General features: G+C 37.5%; 1 protein-coding gene across 1 annotated transcript in view; it reads left to right on the forward strand.

Annotated features, from left to right (window-relative positions):
• tbc1d32 (TBC1 domain family, member 32) overlaps nucleotides 1–20,070 on the forward strand; it is an 83,952-nt gene that overhangs the window by 22,673 nt on the left and 41,209 nt on the right. The window contains exons 19-22 of the mRNA XM_037685646.1: nucleotides 70–157; nucleotides 723–841; nucleotides 4,325–4,444; nucleotides 4,694–4,782. Of these exons, the coding sequence (XP_037541574.1) occupies nucleotides 70–157; nucleotides 723–841; nucleotides 4,325–4,444; nucleotides 4,694–4,782 (416 nt within the window). The remainder of the gene's footprint in view (nucleotides 1–69; nucleotides 158–722; nucleotides 842–4,324; nucleotides 4,445–4,693; nucleotides 4,783–20,070) is intronic.

Raw genomic sequence — 20,070 nt, forward strand, 5'->3', positions numbered from 1 at the left:
TTGAACAGATAAAAAGTACTTGGACGAAATGCACAAACACTAACGTTTATGGGATGTTCGTGCTTGTAGGTGAGCCGCTGTGAGAAGTTTGGGTACGGAGTGATGGTGACACAGGTAGCTGCAACGGCTCCAGGGGTTGTAGCTCTGCAAAGTTCAGGTACTAAAGCACTCGTTTGCACAAACAAACCGTTGCCAGCTGCGATGCCGAAGGGGTGAATTGTAAGAAGTTGTGCAGCTGGTGTAAAGCAGACTTGAGAAGGAACGTCTTTGTGCGATTGTTTTTGTCTGAATAAAATGGATGAAGAGCAACAGAAGGCGTTCTCGCTCAGGTGTGAACATTTAGCTGCAGGAAATATTTCTGTTTGCCAAATCTGGCACCGTTGATGCTGATTACAACGTTGTGTGGAGAAGTGAATGTTCTGTACAGTAGCTGCTTTTGTTTTGTAGTTTCAATGCTCTTTTTCTCAACAAATGCCAGACGAAGCTATTTATAACTTTTCCAGTATTTTGACACCTTTGAGTGCTGCTTTATTTAAAAAAAAATTAAATAAATATACAAGTGTGATTTTTAATTTTTTTTTGTGTGTGTAGCGGTTAAGATTACAAACGTACTCCTGACAGACAAGTTGTTTAACACGATGTTGGTAAAGTGTGTAAAGTTTGTCAGTTTCCTCGTCGGCTTGAATTTCTTTTGACGCCAGCGTCTTGATTTTTGTCTCTAGGTTTTGTCCGGGCGCTGGTAGTAGAACTGTGGTCGGCTCTCGAATGCGGCAGCGACGATGTCAAAGTTGTTCGTCCCAGACCCGCACCCATGGACCACACAGGCAGGATCTGCCACAAGGTGCGTGAAGACTCCACTTTCCTCTGTTTCATTTGTTCACTGCATTATTTTGCAATGGTTTTCTACCGTCTCATTGTTTTGCAGCAACTTTTAAACATAAATATTAGTGGAACAGAAGTTGACTTCAAGCTTTAAACCTCCACCACACCTTTATTTAGTATTTAAAACTTTGTTTAAAGTAATTAAGTTAAGTAGTTCTGTACAAGGTTGGGAAGTACCAAGTTAACATGTAAGGGCGTTACATATTTTAATTACAAAACAAAAGTTATCAATGGTGACTGTAAAAAGAAAAATACTGAAGTTTTGCCTCATGTATCTTGCAACAACGACCTGTTCAGTTCATGCAGAGGTTGTAGTTTTTCTGTCCCAAAACAGACGTTTTAAAATTTAACGATGTAAAATAAGCATACAGAGAAGAGTCCAAACAGCTCACACATACAGTGGGTTGTAAGACCTCTTTGTTTTGTTGCTTCACCACCAGGAGTTTTACTGGATTTTTTTATTTGATTTTATAATATTATATAAAAATATTACAGATTAACAAAGTTACGTGGGTGAAAATAAGCTTCTTTAGTTATATAATTCATTTAACAGAACTGCTGTATGCATACATTGTATATTCACTTGCTTTTGCCTTAAATCCTCAACTATCATGTTCAGAAGCTGCTTGTTTAGATTTAGGTGGATCAAATGTAGGTATAGCTGTAGACACAGAAGACAAGTCTAATATGTTGGAGAAAATGTCTGGTTTTAGTTTTTTATGTTCTGTTTATGTCCGTTTTAATCTGCTCCAAGCTGCTTGATTGATTCATTTTCTTCTAATTTTTGTCTTACAAATTATAATAAAAAACATGCTCCTGCATTTGATGAGATCAGTTTAGGTTCTAGCATTAGTAGTGGCTGAATCAGTGGCTGAAACTGCACCAATAGTCTCTTAGAGGCAAAAAAAAGTCAATACAAGTACAAGTACGTGTATAGACTCTACTGACATTATGATACTGACAAATGTTTGCAATGATCTGTTCAGATTCATAATTGAAAATAAGCAAACAAAACCCGATTCACTAAAAACAGGTTTAAATTTATTTTAAAGAGTAAAGATAGCTGAAAAACACAGAACAAAACTATACACAGGACAGAAAATAATTAAATAACATTATTTGTACGAATAACTATTATTTGGTGCAAATAAAGCAGCCACACCTGTCATTTTTTATATGAGCACTCGTCACCCAAGTGTTGCAGCCTGGAACTTATTCAAACTTTAGGTCTGCGATCTAACAAAGTTAAGTTGGGTCCTCAGGAGGGCTGTGATCAGTCATACATCAGGGAAACTAAACAGCCACTGGCCAAAAGGATGGCCCAGCACAGAAGATCAGCATCATCAGGCCAGGACTCTGTGGTCTACACTCATCTGCAGGCCAGAGGTCACTCATTCAGGGATGAAGATGTTCACATCGATAGAGACACACATTGGTTTGAGAGAGGAGTGAAGGAAGCCATCTTTGTGAAGAGAAATCACCCATCATTAAACAGGGGTGGAGGTCGTCCATGTTCAGCTGTCCCCACCTTACAGTGTTGTTATTGCTAGTATCACTCAGCCCTCGGTGAATAACAAGCAACCATCAGGGTACTAATAATCGGTCGTTATGCTGTTGGTCCTTCTTTATCATGTGAACAGCTAGTTTTAGATGTCATCAGCAAACTGGTTGATCTACTATGAGAAGGTGCTATTTATAGGACCAAGTTTGTTGTAGCTCCCCAGACTGAAGAAGTCTTTTGGACAAAAGACGAAACGTTTCAACAAGAATTGTTGGATTGTATACCTGGATTATTGAGCATGGACTTTGTTGGTTTCAACAAGAAGAATCTGTCCAGAGGACCTGACTCAACCTTGTAAGATTTTTCTACCTGGACTATTGAGCATGAATCTGAATATTTTGGTCTGCAACTTAAATCAGTTTTAATTATTACAATATACTATATACTAATAGTAATACAGTAGTCCCTCGTTTATCATGGGTGATCCGTACCCTGAAGACTCGCGATAAGTGAAAAACCGTCAAGTAGGAATATTAGTACAAGTAGTAGTTTATTTTATTTTATATATATATATAAAGGCATTTTAAACCCCTCCCACAATCTTGCAATATTCTAAACAATGTTTCTAAACTCTAAATGCACAGAATGTCATGATTTCAGCTCCCTGCCTCCTCTGCTCTTTGCCAACTGCAAGCGCTCTTGGCCACGCCCACTTCTCCGCTCTGCACAGAGAACAGCTGATCAGCTGCAACAGGAAGCTTATCCTGCAGTACAGGCTGCACAAAGGTGCAGCAGGTGCTAAATAATTTAAAATTTATTTTTAATAAAAATTCCATGCGTATCGTGCGGCTCATCCATCAATCAGCCAGTTGTGTGTCATGTCCAATTTTATTTAGAAAAACCGCTATAGAGCGAGTCCGCAATAAACGAACCGCGAAGTAGCGAGGGACTACTGTATATACTAAACTATACTATACTATTCAACTGTTTTAGTTCTTGCCAGTTGAAAACATTAAATAAACAATAACTCATTTATTCCTGCAGCATCTTGTCCTGTTTATTCAGTCATTTTAGCTATAGTTGTTGGTTTAGCTGCAGGACAATTTAAGTTTAGGCAGAATTTCTCTTTTCAATATAAGCTTCAAAATTGAATTTGAAGCTTGTGGGTGTGCTTGCGTGTACAAGTCTGCATGAGCCTGATGCTGCTGTCTGACAGGAGCGAGTCATCTCGCTCGGTGAAGCCAGCCGAGTGAAAACAGGCTTTCAGTGGACTGTGTCCTCAGTCCTGCCACTGGCAGCTTTAAAGTCGGCCTTATCAGTGGGTCAGCTGCCACATCACATACCTACAGTCCTCCGAGCACAACTGTGTGCCAAAGCTTTTTTTTTTTTTTTGCCCACATAAAAAAACAGAAAATAATGCAGATTTAAAATGTAGGAAATGTTGCCTTGATTAGATTATCTTTAAAGTCATTTTATTAGAAATTGATTCATTTTTTTTTTTTGTTAAAGTGTTAACGAGGCATCCCTTTTCTTTGTCTTTGGTTTCTGCTGCTCTGTTTTGATCCAGTGTGTGAGCGGAAAGACTTCCGGGGGTTTAATATTCTTCAGGCTGCATGACGTTTCTGCTCAGATGCTCATGCGTGTGAAGATGTTTTAATATCGTGTGAGAATGTGCCCACAGGTTATCAGCCTTGCTCTTCTTTGCTTTGCTTTTTGCATCGGTAAATTGTTAACTTTCTTTTTGTCTCAAGCGTTTCTGCACATTCTTCAGATTTTTCTTTGAAACGCCGTGTTCTGTCTTTGTTGCATTTGAAACCAAACGTCCTGACAGTTGCTGTCACTCGACTGCGTCAGTGATCAATTTAGAGTTGAGTTTTCATCCAATTTTAATATTGATACATTCTGTGTTCTCTCTTGACTTGGTTGTTTCTGTCCCGTCAGTCCTTCCTGTCCTTGGTCAACCTCCTGTCGTCCTCCCAGTCCGTGTGGGAGCTTCTGGGACGACGGTCTTTAGCCAACAAGAGTGAATACACCCTAAGAGAAATGCCAACTTCCATACCTGTGAGTGGTTTTCACCGACTTCACACACTTCCTTTTTCAACCATGAGAGGGCATGTTTGCACTTTTATTCAGCCTCCAACCAACACCCACACGCTTCTTTTATTTCACAAAGGCCTTCCATTAAAACCCTCACCAAACACCGAGGCGGATGTGTGTTTTCCGCCCTAGACATCCCGCTCGTCCACACAGTTTTCATTTTGAACCACGACTGCTGTGTTCTTTCTCACAGCTGCTTATTTTGCTCCACAGGATTTGATTGACAGGCTGATTGCTGTGAATTCAGATGTGAAGATCCATTCCCTGTTCCACTATGAGCAGTCTCACACATTCGGCCTGAGGTGAGATTGATATTTTGTTCATATAACTTAACATCAGTGGGGACGCACATGTTATCAGATTAACAGCTGGAGACTGCACACATGCACTCCCTGGTTTCTAGGATTAGTAGACTTCCATGTTTTTTTTTTTATTCTTTGATTACCCAGCGTTGGAAATCTGATGAAGAGATTTCCCTGGATCAGACTGAAATAAGCTTTGATGTGTGGATATTTATGAGCATGAGGCACCCAACAAGTGAGAAAACCATTAAAATAAAAAAAAGAATTATAATGTGTAAGGAAAGTTGTATACATTTTCTATGTGAAAGTAGGAGATCCGAAGCGTTCTGTGCTTGATGTTATTGATGTTTGTTTACACAGACACAAACCATATGTTGTCCAGGCTGTGCGGAAGCCTCTGGTGGCTGCTGCGCAGTCTTTTGCATTTTTAACAGCTTTTTGAATCACAATAGCCTCAGCTTGTTTTGGAGTCTTGCTGACTCACTCTGTGTTTGCCCGTCAGTCAGCCCACTCGTGTCAGAATCCAAGTGAAAGGAACAAGTTGCTTTGTTCGTTCAGACTCCATTAACTGACAGCTTTATACTCTTGGCCTCTTCATGGGGCGCTAACTGTCCTTGTTACGGTATCTTATGATCAATAAATTAAAGCCTGCTATGATTATACTGTGAGGTAGAAGTGGCATGATTTATATAAATATATATATTTTTAATTTCTCCTTTGTTTATACAGGTAATCTCATTGAGTCATATGATCTCATTCCCAAGAGACTTGTTTCAGGTAAATGTACAAAAAAAAATCAGCTTCAGTAAAATCAGCAATATCTCACTAAATTAGTTTTATTTGCTCATCACAGCAAATTAAAGTGTAAAAACTAGAGTTCAGCTGTTAAAATTTTATTTCTGGTCGATGCTGATCTTTAGAAGTCAGTGCTGATGTACAACACTGACTGCTTTATTTTTTCCTTGTAGTCAATATGTATTTTAATTGAACAAAATATAACTAGAATTGCCTAACTTAAATGAAACAGTTAATTAACAAACCCTTAGAACAAGTTGCACATTAATTATTTATATTGCTAAAGTTTATAGTCTACAGAGGAAATGTACCCCCTTTGAAAAATAAAAATAAATTGTGCCTACTGTTAGCTGTCCGTAGCAGCTGCATCTTAATTTTTCTTAAGAACTGATGACGGTGAGTACGAACAGACATGGTTGATTATTTAGTTTTATCATTTAAAAGAGGCATTATCAGTCAGTTAAAAACATAATGGGTCACCTGTGCTTCTGCAGCCACGTGTTGCTCTTTAGCCCCTCAAATAGGTCTGCTTCTTATAACTTTGTCTAAAAATGACATGAACCTGAGTAATAATTACATTTGAATCAACTAGTTTTATAAGTTATTCTCTTTAAATTTATTTCACTAAACTCACTAAACTTCTGCAGTAGAATAACACAAATTAAACAAGTTCGGTTGTTTGTTGTTTTGCAGGCATTAGTCAACATCATTTTCTATAAACGTACAGAGTTTTCTGTCATTTCAGTGTCAGAATTACAAAAATACAACTTTAGTTTTCTCTAGAGCATTTTAAAATTCAGTGATCAGGTTTAGTGTTAACCAGTCGTTCTTCAAATCCACCAGAAAAGGCATATTTTAAACATATTTAAGACAAATTGTAGTAAGTGCAGAATATAGAGCTTGTTCAGTTCAATTCAGTTTATTTATATAGCACCAAGTCACAACAGAAGTCATCTCAGGGCACTGAACAGAAACATTTATATACATAAATAATAATTTAACACTATTAAACAGACTGCTTTGAGTTTAACTCCATCACAGAACTCTCATCTTGAGCAAGCATGAAGGCGACAGTGGAAAGGAAAAACTCCCTCGTGAGGAAGAAACCTTTAGCAGAACCAGGCTCAGGACGAGCGGCCATCTGCTTCAACCAGCTGGGTTTGAGAGGAACAGATACACAATGGCAGGTCATGAATCACGTTAAGATAAAAATAGTATCAAATGAAAACTATTCAATTTTAGTTGGGGACATCAGATTTTAAAACATCAGATGTTTGTAATAAAAATAAACTAGTTTCTTAAAGTAAAGTGAAAAATATTTTTAAAAAGCCTGCTGCCTCTGATTAAAACTTTGTAAATAAAGATTGTGATATTGTAATAAACATTATAAAATACAAACCGATCTTACTTTTTATGCTGCTTAATGTTTGATCTCTAAATTTGATATTCAGTCAGACTTTTTTAAAATAAGAGATTTACTCAAATAAGTCTACGTACTTCGAAATAAGAAATGGTAATTACTTTGTATAGGATCTATATTGAGTGAAGTTTTTGTCTTACCCCCCCCCAATTTTACAATTTCACATTAAGAAACAATTAATAAAACACAAGTCTGTTATCTTTATTGTGTGGCTTTTTACAAACTGAAATGCGTTTAGCAACGTGCGGTTTATTTGTTCAGGTTTATTTTGACATTTATGTTTTCAGTCAAAGGTCATTTCCTTGTTTGGTCATTTAGTTCACGCTGTCCCTCAGTGGAAGTTCTGTTTGCAACACGCTCACCTGAGCAACGTAAACTGGAACGGTCGAACCCAAAAGAGTCATAAACACGTCTTCACCCACAATGCACCTGTGGCTGTTTTCGTTTAATTTTCTTATTATCCTTTGCTTCAAGGAATTTGACTGTATGGTATATAGTTTGTGCTTTATTGATCCCAGAGAGGAGAACTGCATGAATAAAGCTGCATTTACAAGGAAGGATGATTTACTAATTAATAAAAACATGTGTTTAAAAAGTAAGATGAAAATAGCCAAAAACATTTGGTCAAGATGTTAATGACAAATATGAAGCTTGTATTTTATTGTTAGTGCAGCCATATGTTTATTATATTATATTTATTTACTTATGCTATAATATGAAATACATGTGATTCATATTTACCTTTAAGATATCATTGAATACAATACAATGTGTACAAATAAGTACCAAAAGCAAAGAAAAAGATACTGTCGAAGAAAAATGTCCTTTGTTTTTTTTTTAAACGTTGTTTTTTAAATACCATTTTTGGCTTCAAAAACATTAAATAGGTGATGGGCACCAGTGACCCCCACGACCCAAAAAGGAAGAAGTGGGTAAAGATAATGAACGGAGCTGGACTGATAAGTATAAAGAGTAACTGAAACTGGGTTGTAAACATTACCACCCACATGTTGGTGTCACCACAGCAGAGTTTTATGTGCGTTATTGTCAAAGCTTACCATAATATATAAAGCACAGAGAGAACAACCTCATTTCAGCGTTAGGAAGATTTTTAAAAAGGTTGAAAGTATAATATATTTGAAACGTTGTCCTGCTTCATGTTATTGGGTTTCTGCAGAAACTGATGTTGAGAAAATTAATTCCTTTGAATCAGTCAGGGGATTGACAGATCTAAAAGAAGCAGGGCTGTGTGAAACAGCATTTTACTTAGATTGTGTTCAATCCGGCTTAATGAATGTTTAGTGGACATTGCCCCCTGCAGTATAAAGATTGGTCAAACTTCACAGTAAACACAGACTGCTTTAAATGATGAAATGCATTTATGAACACGATTTCTACATTAAAACACAACAGGATTCTTTAATATCCTAAAATGGTTTGGTAATTTTTCCAGTCTCAGCAGGAATCCCACACAACATGTATTTGCCATTATCTGGAGACGTTCCATAACAGCGTTCAGTTATAAATAGACTGCTTTGCTCTTCTTTAATGCATTTTTCTTTGACTGTCAGCGAGGAAGAGAATACATTCCCTCTGGAAATTCAAGGCAAACATCTTAGTAATTGCTCAACTTTCTATGGTAGCAACATTAGAAAACAATACCACAGATGCCACAGTGGTTTACCGTTTGGTCAAAACACCGGTCTTGGTTTTAATCAAATGTCCACGAATGCTTTTATGGTCTCGACTCTGGCCTCATATGTTGGCGTGTGAACTTTTTAACTGTTTGGACTCAGCGGGTGAGGGTCACCGGGGTTCTCTCTGATGCCCTTCTGTCTTCTACTGGTTCCCCTCAGGGCTGCGTTTTTTGGCCCCTTTATTTTATACACAAGCGATTGTTGCAGCCAGTTCCCACAGCGTCACATTTTAAAGTTTGCTGATGACTCTGTCATCCTGTCCCTTCTCAGCAGTGATGACCCAGACCCCGGACCTGTGGTCGGGGACTTCACTGAATGGTGTGAGTCTTCCTTTTTAAAGTTAAATGTTTCCAAGACAAAGGAGATGGTCACTGGTTTTAGAAAACACTCTTCAGTTGCAGCTCCTGGAGTCATTAACGGTGAAGCTGTTGAGGTGCTGCAACAATATAAACATCTGGGAACTGTTCTTCATGACAAACTGACCTTTGACCCCCATGTGAACTCACTTTGTAAGAAGACCCATTAGAGAATGTATTTTTATCAGAAGCTCTGGTTTTAATGTTGATTCTACTTATATGAGAAGGTTTTATTCATGTTTTATTGAGTCTCTTAACTTTCACCTTCATCGGTTGGTTTGGATTTTTGACGTGCAAGAACAGAAACAAACTCTCGGGGATTGTCAGGATGTGCAGCGTAACTGCTGGCACAGCCCTACAGAACCTCACTGACCTACACAAGGCGTGGTCAGTGAACAAGGCCAGACAGATTCTGGCAGATCCTGATCATCCACTCCATGGTGAGTTCAGGTTATTTCCATCTGGACGCAGGTATCTGCTGCCCAGATGTAGAACGAACAGACTGAAAAACTCATTCATCCCTGTAGAGATCAGGCTTCTTAACGAACAATGATGATTTCATGTACGGTTATTTTAACGTTTTAATGTCTTAATGTCCAGTGTGGATATTTTCTGTGTCTACTGACAGTGAAACAAATAGCCCCTTGGGGATAATAAAGATTACTGAACAGTAAACTGGGCTAATCTTGCATAATAGTGACTTAAAATTCTGTGGCACTCATTAAAGCTTTCTTACCTGCTTTCTTTAGCGTCTTCACCAATATTTTGTTCCTTTTGTAGCGTAGAAATGGCTGTGTGTATCTTCATAAGATGATCATGTTTTATAAGCATGCAACATACGGGAGGACTGCTTTGCTTAGAGAAGTTGAACTCAAAATTGCAAGAAACTGGTTGTAGTCTAAGTGAATTCTGTCACGACGTAGAAAATTGTATTCTAAGACGTATGAATTAGTTCATGCCCACCTCCTCCTGCATCATACCATGCTTCAAATGTTTTAATTTGCCTGCTGAAGGCGGACGCTGTACGGAATGGTCTCCTGCTGTCTGTACGTCCGTAAACTTTCTCTTGTCTTGCCCATAACTTCTGATCCACTCAAGATAATTGAACAAAACTTGATTATCTTATGCATCATCACTTGACGGAGTGTCAGGTGCACTTTTCATCCCCCTGCTCCAAGGTCAAGGGCACAAATTAAAGGTCAAAGTTAAAACAAGGTCTTTGTTTATTTGGGCCATTGCTATAGATTTTTGTATTGCTATTTAAAACCCTTTGACTTCCTGTTCAACCAAATAGTTGACCACATTTTGAGTCACTAAATGTCAAAGAAGGTGGTGCCTAGAGCCACATGCGGCTCTTTGGTTCCGCTGCAGCGGCTCTTTCAAGCTTTGACCAAAACCAACATGAAACTGAATGTTATTGATTGTTATACAAATGACAAAAAAGGACTAGTTTAACAGTTTTCCTGTCGTTTCTTTTGCTGGAACATATACAAGGAGTAGAACATACTCACTTTAACTTTATGCTTTATTTCTATACTTAATTTTTCAACTATAAAAAATACATACCTGTAGGTCTGCATAGTTCATAGTTTTTATTAATTAAAACACACACACACACACACAAACAAGAATCTGGTCTTTTCACTTGTCTTAAATTGTAAAAATCTAAATGATTAGATATGTTTTTAGCTTTATAGCGTCACCCCTAATGGCCACAAAATCCCCCTCCAACAAACCTAAAGTGGTCCACGGGTCACCAGCTGATAATCACAGCAGGTTGTTGCGGCTCTGATCACTTTCAATTTAGTGAACGAAGGGGTAAAATGGCTCTTTTGATCGTAAAGGTTGCAGACCCCTGGCCTAACCTAACTCAAACTGATTGAACCATCTCTACCAGTTAAATGTAAATGTAATGCTATAAAGATCCACCAGATGGCGCTGTGGCAGTCAGTGGTAGCTTCGTCTTTCCCGCCTCCAACCAGGAAGTAAAAAACCAGGACATCAAACATGGCGTCGTGACTGTTTTTGGGTAATATTTAAGAGGTATGGATAATTATTTTTGTACACATTTTGGTGATAAAGTCCTACTAAACAGAATTATGACCCTTGATGCAGCACAAAAACTCAAATTATGTTTAATATAATATGCTTGACCAAATTGTTGATTTTGTCAATTCATGGAATGGGTAGCAATTTTAAGCTAATGCAATTAAAAATGATAACTTGCTATAAAATCAACTTACTCAAACCATCTAGTTTATCTGTTTCTGTTAATATATATATAACTCTTTAAGTGTTAGCACATCATTGAATATGCTTAAGAAATTTTCCTACACCTTTTGTTGCTTTATAACTAAGTTACTTTGATTAAAATCGAGAAAAACATGTAGAAATAATGTCAGTAATGTGATGTATGGGGTACTCTTGGGTTTCTTCTGAGACTCCTTCACAAATGTTTTGGCCACAGTGGCAGCTCAGATGCTACAGTTAGCTGTGGCATTATTTCCTCCTCTTTCAGGTGGACGCTTGTTCTCAACTTGCATATAGTGCAGCTCTCGTGACCCAATATATGTTTCCATTTTAACTTTATAAAGCTGAAGTACTTCCAAATACTGGCTTTCAGTGCTGCTTGTGTGTCAGTTGTCTGTTGTGTGCACTAAATGGACCAGGTGCTGCACATCTGCACTGCAGAGGTCTGCTGTTTCCTAAGCACAATACATTACACATTATTTAAAAAACAAAACCCATAGATTCAGAATTGTTCATGTTCCCATCGTGATGCACCAGAAAAACAGAAATAACCCCTGCCCGTACAGTACACCTCCCTAAAGAAACGACAGTTATAAAACGCTCGCTAAAATAATATTCACTAAAATAATAATCTGAGTTTCCACAGACGAATCGCAATATTTATCTGAACTGTATTTTTATCCTCAAGCGCCATCATCTTTATGGAGTCTCAGGGTGAAATGATTCCAACGTTTTATTAATGGTTTTGGTTTGCGGAGCTCTTTTAAACGAGATACAAACATTTCTCTTCAGCTGTGGCGCACCACAGACATATTACCGCCTCGTGTGATTACGTGACCACTGTAGAGCAGGGAATGAGGGACCTGGCCTTGTAATGTGCTCAGGTGTTCATATATCACGTATGCCAGATAATGAATAATAGATTACAACTCCAGGTCATTCCTCTATTAGAATATGTTTTTGTCCCTGTCCTTTGTGTCTGCTTCCTCTAAAGAAACATAGACAGTATTTGTTGTTGTTTGGTTTTCAAAGTGCTCTTATTTGAGTATTTTATGAGCGTTTCTCCATCCATTTTCTTAGCAACTTATTTTTTTCTGCTTCTTAGGGTTCATGTTCGTGCGGGCAGATCTCAAAATGTTTTGCTAGTTTTCCTGTCTTTGGTCCCCTGAGCAAAACCTGTCGGCTTCCTGGGAAAATAGACAAAATAAGCTTTTGATTCTCATCGTGCAACAAAATATCACATCCTTTGTCATGAAAAAGTGGACAGTTCAAGTTTTTTGTTTTAAATATATAAAAAGTAATGGTTGCATGTTTGTGATTCTAAAATGTTATAGACAACAAATGAAGCTGCATAAGTGTGCAATATTAAAGATTATTATAAAATTATGCTCCCTGAAAAAATGTAGATATACTCATACTATAGTATATAGATAGTCTCATAATTTGCAATTTAATTTTCAAAACCATTTTAGAGCAAACGTGAACATTCCTGCACTGCAGCTTACGTAGAAAAAGGATGAAATAATTTCCACCTCTGTTGATCTTCATAAAAACTAATGACAACTAAAATCCCCGGATCTCCGTCCGTGTTATGAAAAGCCTTTTTGTTGTCATGGCAACCAGCTTTTATCCCATTGCTTTCTTGGGTTTGATTTGTTTAGGCACTTTTATTCTTCTCTCTGCTATTGATGGCTCCGAACACAGCTGGGAAATGCACTGCTGAAGAACTTCACACTCCCCCCCCCCCAGATTTGATTTATATTTTAATACAGTAAACATTATTACGATCGTGACAAGGCTGTTTGTGAACAAAAGGTGGAATAAAGGTAGTTAATATTACTGAATGTCCGAAGATTAGAGCTGAATCCTAGGTTAAGAATAAAAAAAGGTAAATAATTCACATTTCAGGCTTTTAGATCAAAGTATAATTTCATCCTAATAGAATTTGAAGTTATTGCTCATCTTCTCGTTGCGTTAATACTTTGATAATAATACATTATTGTGTGATTCCACATAGTACAATCAAATGCAAAGGTTTTACTTGTGACTTTGTTTGTAGCCAGACAGACTCAAATTTCTCATTGATCCCCACACAAAAATGAAAAAAAATAATTATTTTAGCTCCAACATTTTTCAGTCAGGTCATCTGGACAGTTTCTTTTTTTGTGTTGAAACGTTTCGCCTTCGATCCAGAAGGCTTCATCAGTCAATCACACAACAAAAATGATTCTTCCCCCAACAGCTTACTCCAACGTGGAACACTTATCACAAGCAGAACTGGTTTGTTCCACTTTGGAGTAAGCTGTTGGGGGAAGAATAATTTTTGTTGTGAGTTTCCTTGACTGATGAAGCCTTCTGGATCGAAGGCGAAACGTTTCAGCACGAAAAAAGAAACTGTCCAGATGACCTGATTGAAAAATGTTGGATTGTGTACCTGGATTATTGAGCATGGACTTTGTTGTTTAATTCTTTTAGCTGTTTTTTCCCCCTTCTAAAGTGGGGCGACAATAATAATAATAAAAAAAAATCAAATTACATGTTTGTTTGTTTTTTGTTGTAATTTAGCAGTTGGACATAACAAATTTAAAATGTTTTGAAAATATAAAATACATTTGTCAATATTGTGGCTATTTAGTCTCAATCAAGAAGACGGAGAAGTGCGTTAACAAAAAGTTAATATTATTTGTATTTAGCTGCGTCTGTATTCATCACGTTTATGAGGTGAAACCCAGAGAGAACCACACTGAGGGTAAATGGACTCAAACTCGTAATAATAATTAAAGTGATTTATTTACAGTGATGAGATATTAAAAGTATAATTTACAGGCGAACCTGGGAAACCTGAGGAAGGAGGAATAGAGTGAGTCCAGGATGAAGGAGGAATGGTTGGTTGTTTAGTTCTTACTCAGAGGTGGAGGTCTTGACACGTTGAGAGGATAGGTAGTTTCAGGTAGAGGTAAGCTGCAGGGCTGGTGGTGGAACAGTGGCTGAGTTGAGCAGAAGGTGCGTATGGTCCTTTTGCAGGCGAGGAAGTAGATGAGGGATCCAGGGTTGGAGACTGAGGAGGCAGGCAGTAGGAGCACGAGGAGGAAACAAGGCAAGTAACGACCTTTAAGTTCAAGGATCACAAGGAGGCTCTGGTAGCTACTACCAGTTGGTAGGTAATGCTCCAGCAGGGAATGGAGCTCTTCTGCAGCCCTTTTTACTCCTGGAGCTCATTAGGGAGTTGAACCACAGCTTACAGTTTAAATCTGCATTTATGTGTCACCAATTTGTCCATTTAAATTATTCAACACCCTCTTCTCTGGGCTTTTTTTCACCAAAACCTTCTTTTGATTGATGTCATGAAAATAACCAGTTTTCCCCACTTTACATAGAGGTAATGACCATCAGGTAGTTCGTTCTGTCAAATGATGCATTTGGAAATGTGACATTTAATTTGTTTAATTATACAAAAATGACAGCAAACTACGAAACAACTAGAAAAATTGCATTCTTTTAAAAGGCAGTGGGAACACTCGGCGCTGAAATTAGGTGAAGAATGAATTGGGTGAATTGTTAGTTAAAAAAAAAAAAAAGATTTTAAGATAGACAATAAAAGCTAAAAAGCGCAAAACTGGAGCTAAAAGCTATTTATAGTAAAACCGTAGCTAGCTGCTGAAATTAGCAAGACAATAGATAAAAGTTAAAAGAAGCACAAGAAGACAAAACTAGAGCAAGTATGCTGTTGTAGAATTGAAAAAGTATGAAAAGTACAAATATTAAGTTGTAATGCTTTATTCCTATTCAAGCCGAACGTAATATTTGAAAAGTGATAACGGCACAAAGCATGCAGAAGGTTTGACATAAAACCATGCAGAATAAATTATAACCAGGAAAACAGTGGTATGAATGCTGAACCAGCAATTGTAAAATAAAAATGTTTATGATGGTTAATCAGACAAACTCCTGATTACCTCAAATAATCACAGTTTTATGACAGCTGTGAGGCTTTCATGCTTTTTAACACAAACCTGTGGATTTTGTTGTCCACATTTGGTGAATTGTGTTAAATTATAAATTAAAATGTGTTCATGCAGCTGTTTCATCGGTACATATGACGTGCTGCTGACTGTTTGCATTTCTTGAGTTGTTTCAAACGAATAAATCAAACGGGGAACATTTGCATCTTCCCAGCGCGTGACTGAAAAGCACATCACTCCTGGTTTCCTCCAACTGGTTCCTGCATGGATCTTGTGACGCATGCGGACACATCATCAAGGAAGTAATCGTCTGTTATAATTGCTTGGTTTAATTCATGCATATCTTTTAACTTTAAATAAAGCGATCAGTCTTGTTCAGCATAATTAACAGGCCAAGCTCCTAAATTAAATTCATTTTCCAGTAAAAGGAAAAAAAAATCTCAACTGACTGAGGCAGAAAGTGACTGAAGTTTGTTTTCTCAACAGACATTAAAAGCTTGAAACGCTAAATTTAAAACAAATAATGTGAAGATTTGTTGCTTATCTTTTGACTTTTTTCATACAATACTACGTAATCATCTTGCTTTTACTTTATTAAACTAAAATTTAGTATCTATACCGTTTTGTTGTGCCATTTAATAGTGATGCTTCTCGGATTGGGAGTTTGAAGTAATGGGATCTTTGCGTGCGATACGTCACGTTGAGCAAAACAAAAAACTCACGAGGTGAGACATTCTTACCACACGAACCTGACAACAGAACCGTCTGCCGGAGGATGAGTGAAAGGTTTATACAGTGGAAATTTTAGTTGTCAGGCACCCATTTGTCTAAAAGGACTAAAAACTTCAAAGTTTACCTTGACTTACGTACTAGTATAAAAATAATATGATCCTAACTCTCAGATATGTTTGAGTTATGAATTGTTGCTTTTCACACGAGGGAACGTAAATACATCATTGTATTTTTTTGTATCTTGAGATGACTTTTATACTAAAGTTATTGCAGATAATAAGACGTGATGGTTTGTTGACCCCCATTTGAATATATGGGGGGGGGGGTATGTCACGTTATGTTTTTTTATTTGTTATATGCGGGTTAACACAAGGTCAACAATGCAATGTTGAAATGTTCTGGATGAGAAGAATCGATTTGACTCGCAATAAAAAAATAAAATAAATACTAAAGCATGCAATAAGGGTACAAAATAAAGTGGAAAAGAAATATAATCATACATGATCAGTAAATTAACAAGATGCAAATCTAATCTTAAGATTGAAAAGCACTTGAAAACATTCAGTTGCTATTGCTGTTAAAAACAGTTTCTCTAACTGAACCCCTCCTCCCATCTGTTCACGAAAACAGAAGCAGGCTCGGTTCTGGTAGAAAGTGAAAAGGCCCGACAAACTCAGCCTCTCGCTGCGCTGCTGTTAGAAAAGTGAGTTGAGTTGTCAGTCAGGAAGAAGTCGGTGACTGTCTGGCACGTGAAACGCTGAGCGACTTTTTCAAAGGAGAGAACCAAAACACCTCACACACACACACACACACACACGGAGCTTACTGCTGCTGCTTTTTGTCTGTATAAACACGCATCTCATCTAACAGGCACGCATAAAAAACACGTTTTTTTTTTTGTTTTCATAAGATTGAGATCATTAATACATTGGAAAATAGTTTGACACTGATTAGATTCACAGAAGGCTCTTCTTTCTGAGTTTGTGTCATTTAGAAAATGTTCCAGTAAGTGTGACCTTTAAGTTCTTAGGTGGCACTACATAATTATTGACATCCTAACACAGGCCACATAGGCTCGGTTTTATATTAGAGAAACATCGGCATTCAGCACAGTCTGTTGGTATATCCTGAAATGCAAGCCACATTTATATTGTGCACGCAGAGAGCCTCATATGAATTCAGTGCAGAATCACACCCAAGTTCAGTTTTTTTTAGATAAACCGTGCATTGTCAGAGTTGTCAGCTTGCCTTTTAGAAAGTGATGTTGGGTTCTACCAGCTATAGATGACACCATTGAGACAGCAGATGTAAATGCCAACATCTGTAATGTTCCTTGGTTCCCAGCAGTGCCCACTGCATATGCACTGAGATCCCAATGATGCAAAGGAATATATCGGTCTTATATGCTTACAGCAAAGCAACATCTTTCCCAAGAGGACTGTGGTTCTTTCAGCAGCACAATGCCAGACTTTATTCTGCACATCTTACAGTATAACATTTGTGCTTTCCATTCCTACAGTCTTGATCTTTGTTTTATTTTTAAAAAAAAGTCACATTTCACATATTTGTATTTTTCTAACAATTAACTAGCAGGTTAGAGGCAATGCTGACCCAGTATCTCATCCTTGACTTTTAAAGAAGCACTTATTCTTGCACACTGACACTTTTACACACAGCATAGATGTAGCGCTCGTGCAAAACCTTAAGAATACAATGGAAAGTGCAGGACCATTCACCAAACAACTGTAATCTGGAAAATATACAGTAGTCCCTCGCTACGTCGCGGTTCGAATTTCGCAGACTCGCTCTTTTGCGTTTTTTCAAAGTAAGATTGGACATGACACACAATTGCCTGATTGATGGACAAGCCATGGATTGTTTATTTAAAATAAATTATTTTAAATGATTTAGCACCTGTGTGCAGCCCATGGGTGCAGGAAGAAGCTCCCTCCTCTCTCTGCCACGCGCCCATTTCTCCTCCTGCTGTAGCTACTTCGTGAAGGGTTAACCCTTTGCTGTCCTGCTGCATTTCACTTCTCTACAATTTAAATTTAAATAGCCTTTAGAGTTTAGAAACATTGTTGAGAATATTGTGGGCAGGGTCTATAAAGCCTTAATATACTGTATATATAAATATAAATCTCATGTACATGAGATGGTAATGACAATTAAGTTTACATGAACTTTAACTTGGACTACTGTATCCCCTCTTCTTCATGGTTTTTCACTTACCGTGGGGCGTGGTCCCCTAAACTCAATGATAAACGAGGGACTACTGTATTACATTAACTAGATACTTATGCTTCTTATACATCACACACATAAATATTTCTAATTGGCATGTAATGCAGTACAATTTTCATACAGTCAGAGGAAATGTGTGTTTTTTTCACCTTTAACTACATTAGTTGTTCTGTTATTTATTTATCACTCAGTATAATTCAAAATCAAGATCTGGCACTAAACAGACTAGTAGTAGTACATTCTAAAGCCACGGCCGATATGGAAATTTTGGCTATCGCTGATTCCAATATTGGGAGGGGCATGCTATTGCAATAAACCGATATAATGGTTGAAAATATTTGAGCTTTGTCCACCCCCAAGAATCTAAGTAAACAGCTTTTAAACCTGTTTTAACACTTGAAGTCTTGAAACAGTCTTCCAAATGTGTGTTCACATTTTCTATCCTCCACTATTCACCATGAAGTTATTAAACGTGTTAAAAATATATAAATTAAACAAAGAAACGCCCTTCACTGTTCGTTGTTAAACAGTCAGTCATGTATGGTGAAGGTCTAATTAGAATTGACTGCAGCAGAGTTTATTTTTCTTTGTAGAGAATTTAAGATTTCAAACAAGCATTGCATTTCACTGAGGATGAAATAAATAACGTTACTAACACTGATATATTTTATCGCCACATTAGATTTATTGTTCTGGATGAAGTTTTACAAGGTAATAGCCTATGCTAAAAGTTAGCTCGCTAACTTGAGAGGCACGTCGCTAATAACAAGCAGATTGGAGGATTGAAGAGAATTTATTATTGTTGATTTTTATTTTATTTTACAGATCATTTACAAATAAACTTACCATGCTCTGTTCAGCAAAATACACTACACAGTATTTAGCTGCTCCCTTCTTCGGCTGTGGTGTGTGTCAAGTGTGCAGCAAGGTCGTGCCTTGAAAGTAGTCCACATGCACCCTCTGCTGGATACATTATACAATTACACCATTTGCAAGTAAGGACATGACTCGTTCCCATCATATTACTGGTGAAAATCAGAATTATTTATATTGGTACATAATGGGCCAAATATCACCAATATGTTCCCAAACGACCATATCGGCCCTATCGATATATCGGTCAGTCTCTAGTACTTACATTAAATAAAACTATGCTTCAACATATATATTTTTTACGTCTATAGGTTTTTCAAAATTATAAGTCAAGTTAATGCTAAATTATTTTTGGCTCAAACATTCCAGTTCTCAAAAGTCTGTATAGTCACAAAAGGACCATAGTACGATCCCACAAAGTGCGAATGTAATCTTGTTATATTTGATCACACAAGATGGAAAGGCTGAAGCAAGTCCGCCAGCTAAGAGTGTGCGTGTTTAATATTTATAACATAATTTTAATCTCTACAAGTCAAGGATGCTGGTCTAAACCACGGGGCTTGCTTTGCTTCTTAGGTTTTTTTTTTTTTCTGCTGCTTTAATATTTAAAAACGCTGCTGGAGCTTATCTGCCTGTTGGAGCCTGGTGTCATTACCAGCAACTGAAAACGAAGCATGAAAGTTTTCCCAAGGGTTCCTACCTAACAAAGCCTTCAATTGGCTTTGACAAGCTGGCGTGGAGGAATTGTTGGCTGACCTAGTACTTGCCTACAGAAGGCTGGGGGAGACAAAAACCAGAGTCCTAATGGGGTCTTTGCTTATATGGTTCGACCCTGCAGTACTGAATTAAGGTTTATAATTCTCTGTAATCCTGTTCTGCTGCAGTATCTCAGCCTGCCAGTCCTCTGTAATTCAGTGTCTTTGTTTTTTGCTTGTTTGTTTTGGTGTGCATCGCTGCAG

Source organism: Nematolebias whitei, chromosome 12, assembly GCF_014905685.2.
Source record: "Nematolebias whitei isolate Nwh7 chromosome 12, NemWhi1, whole genome shotgun sequence".
In the NCBI taxonomy this organism is placed as follows: Eukaryota; Metazoa; Chordata; class Actinopteri; order Cyprinodontiformes; family Rivulidae; genus Nematolebias; species Nematolebias whitei.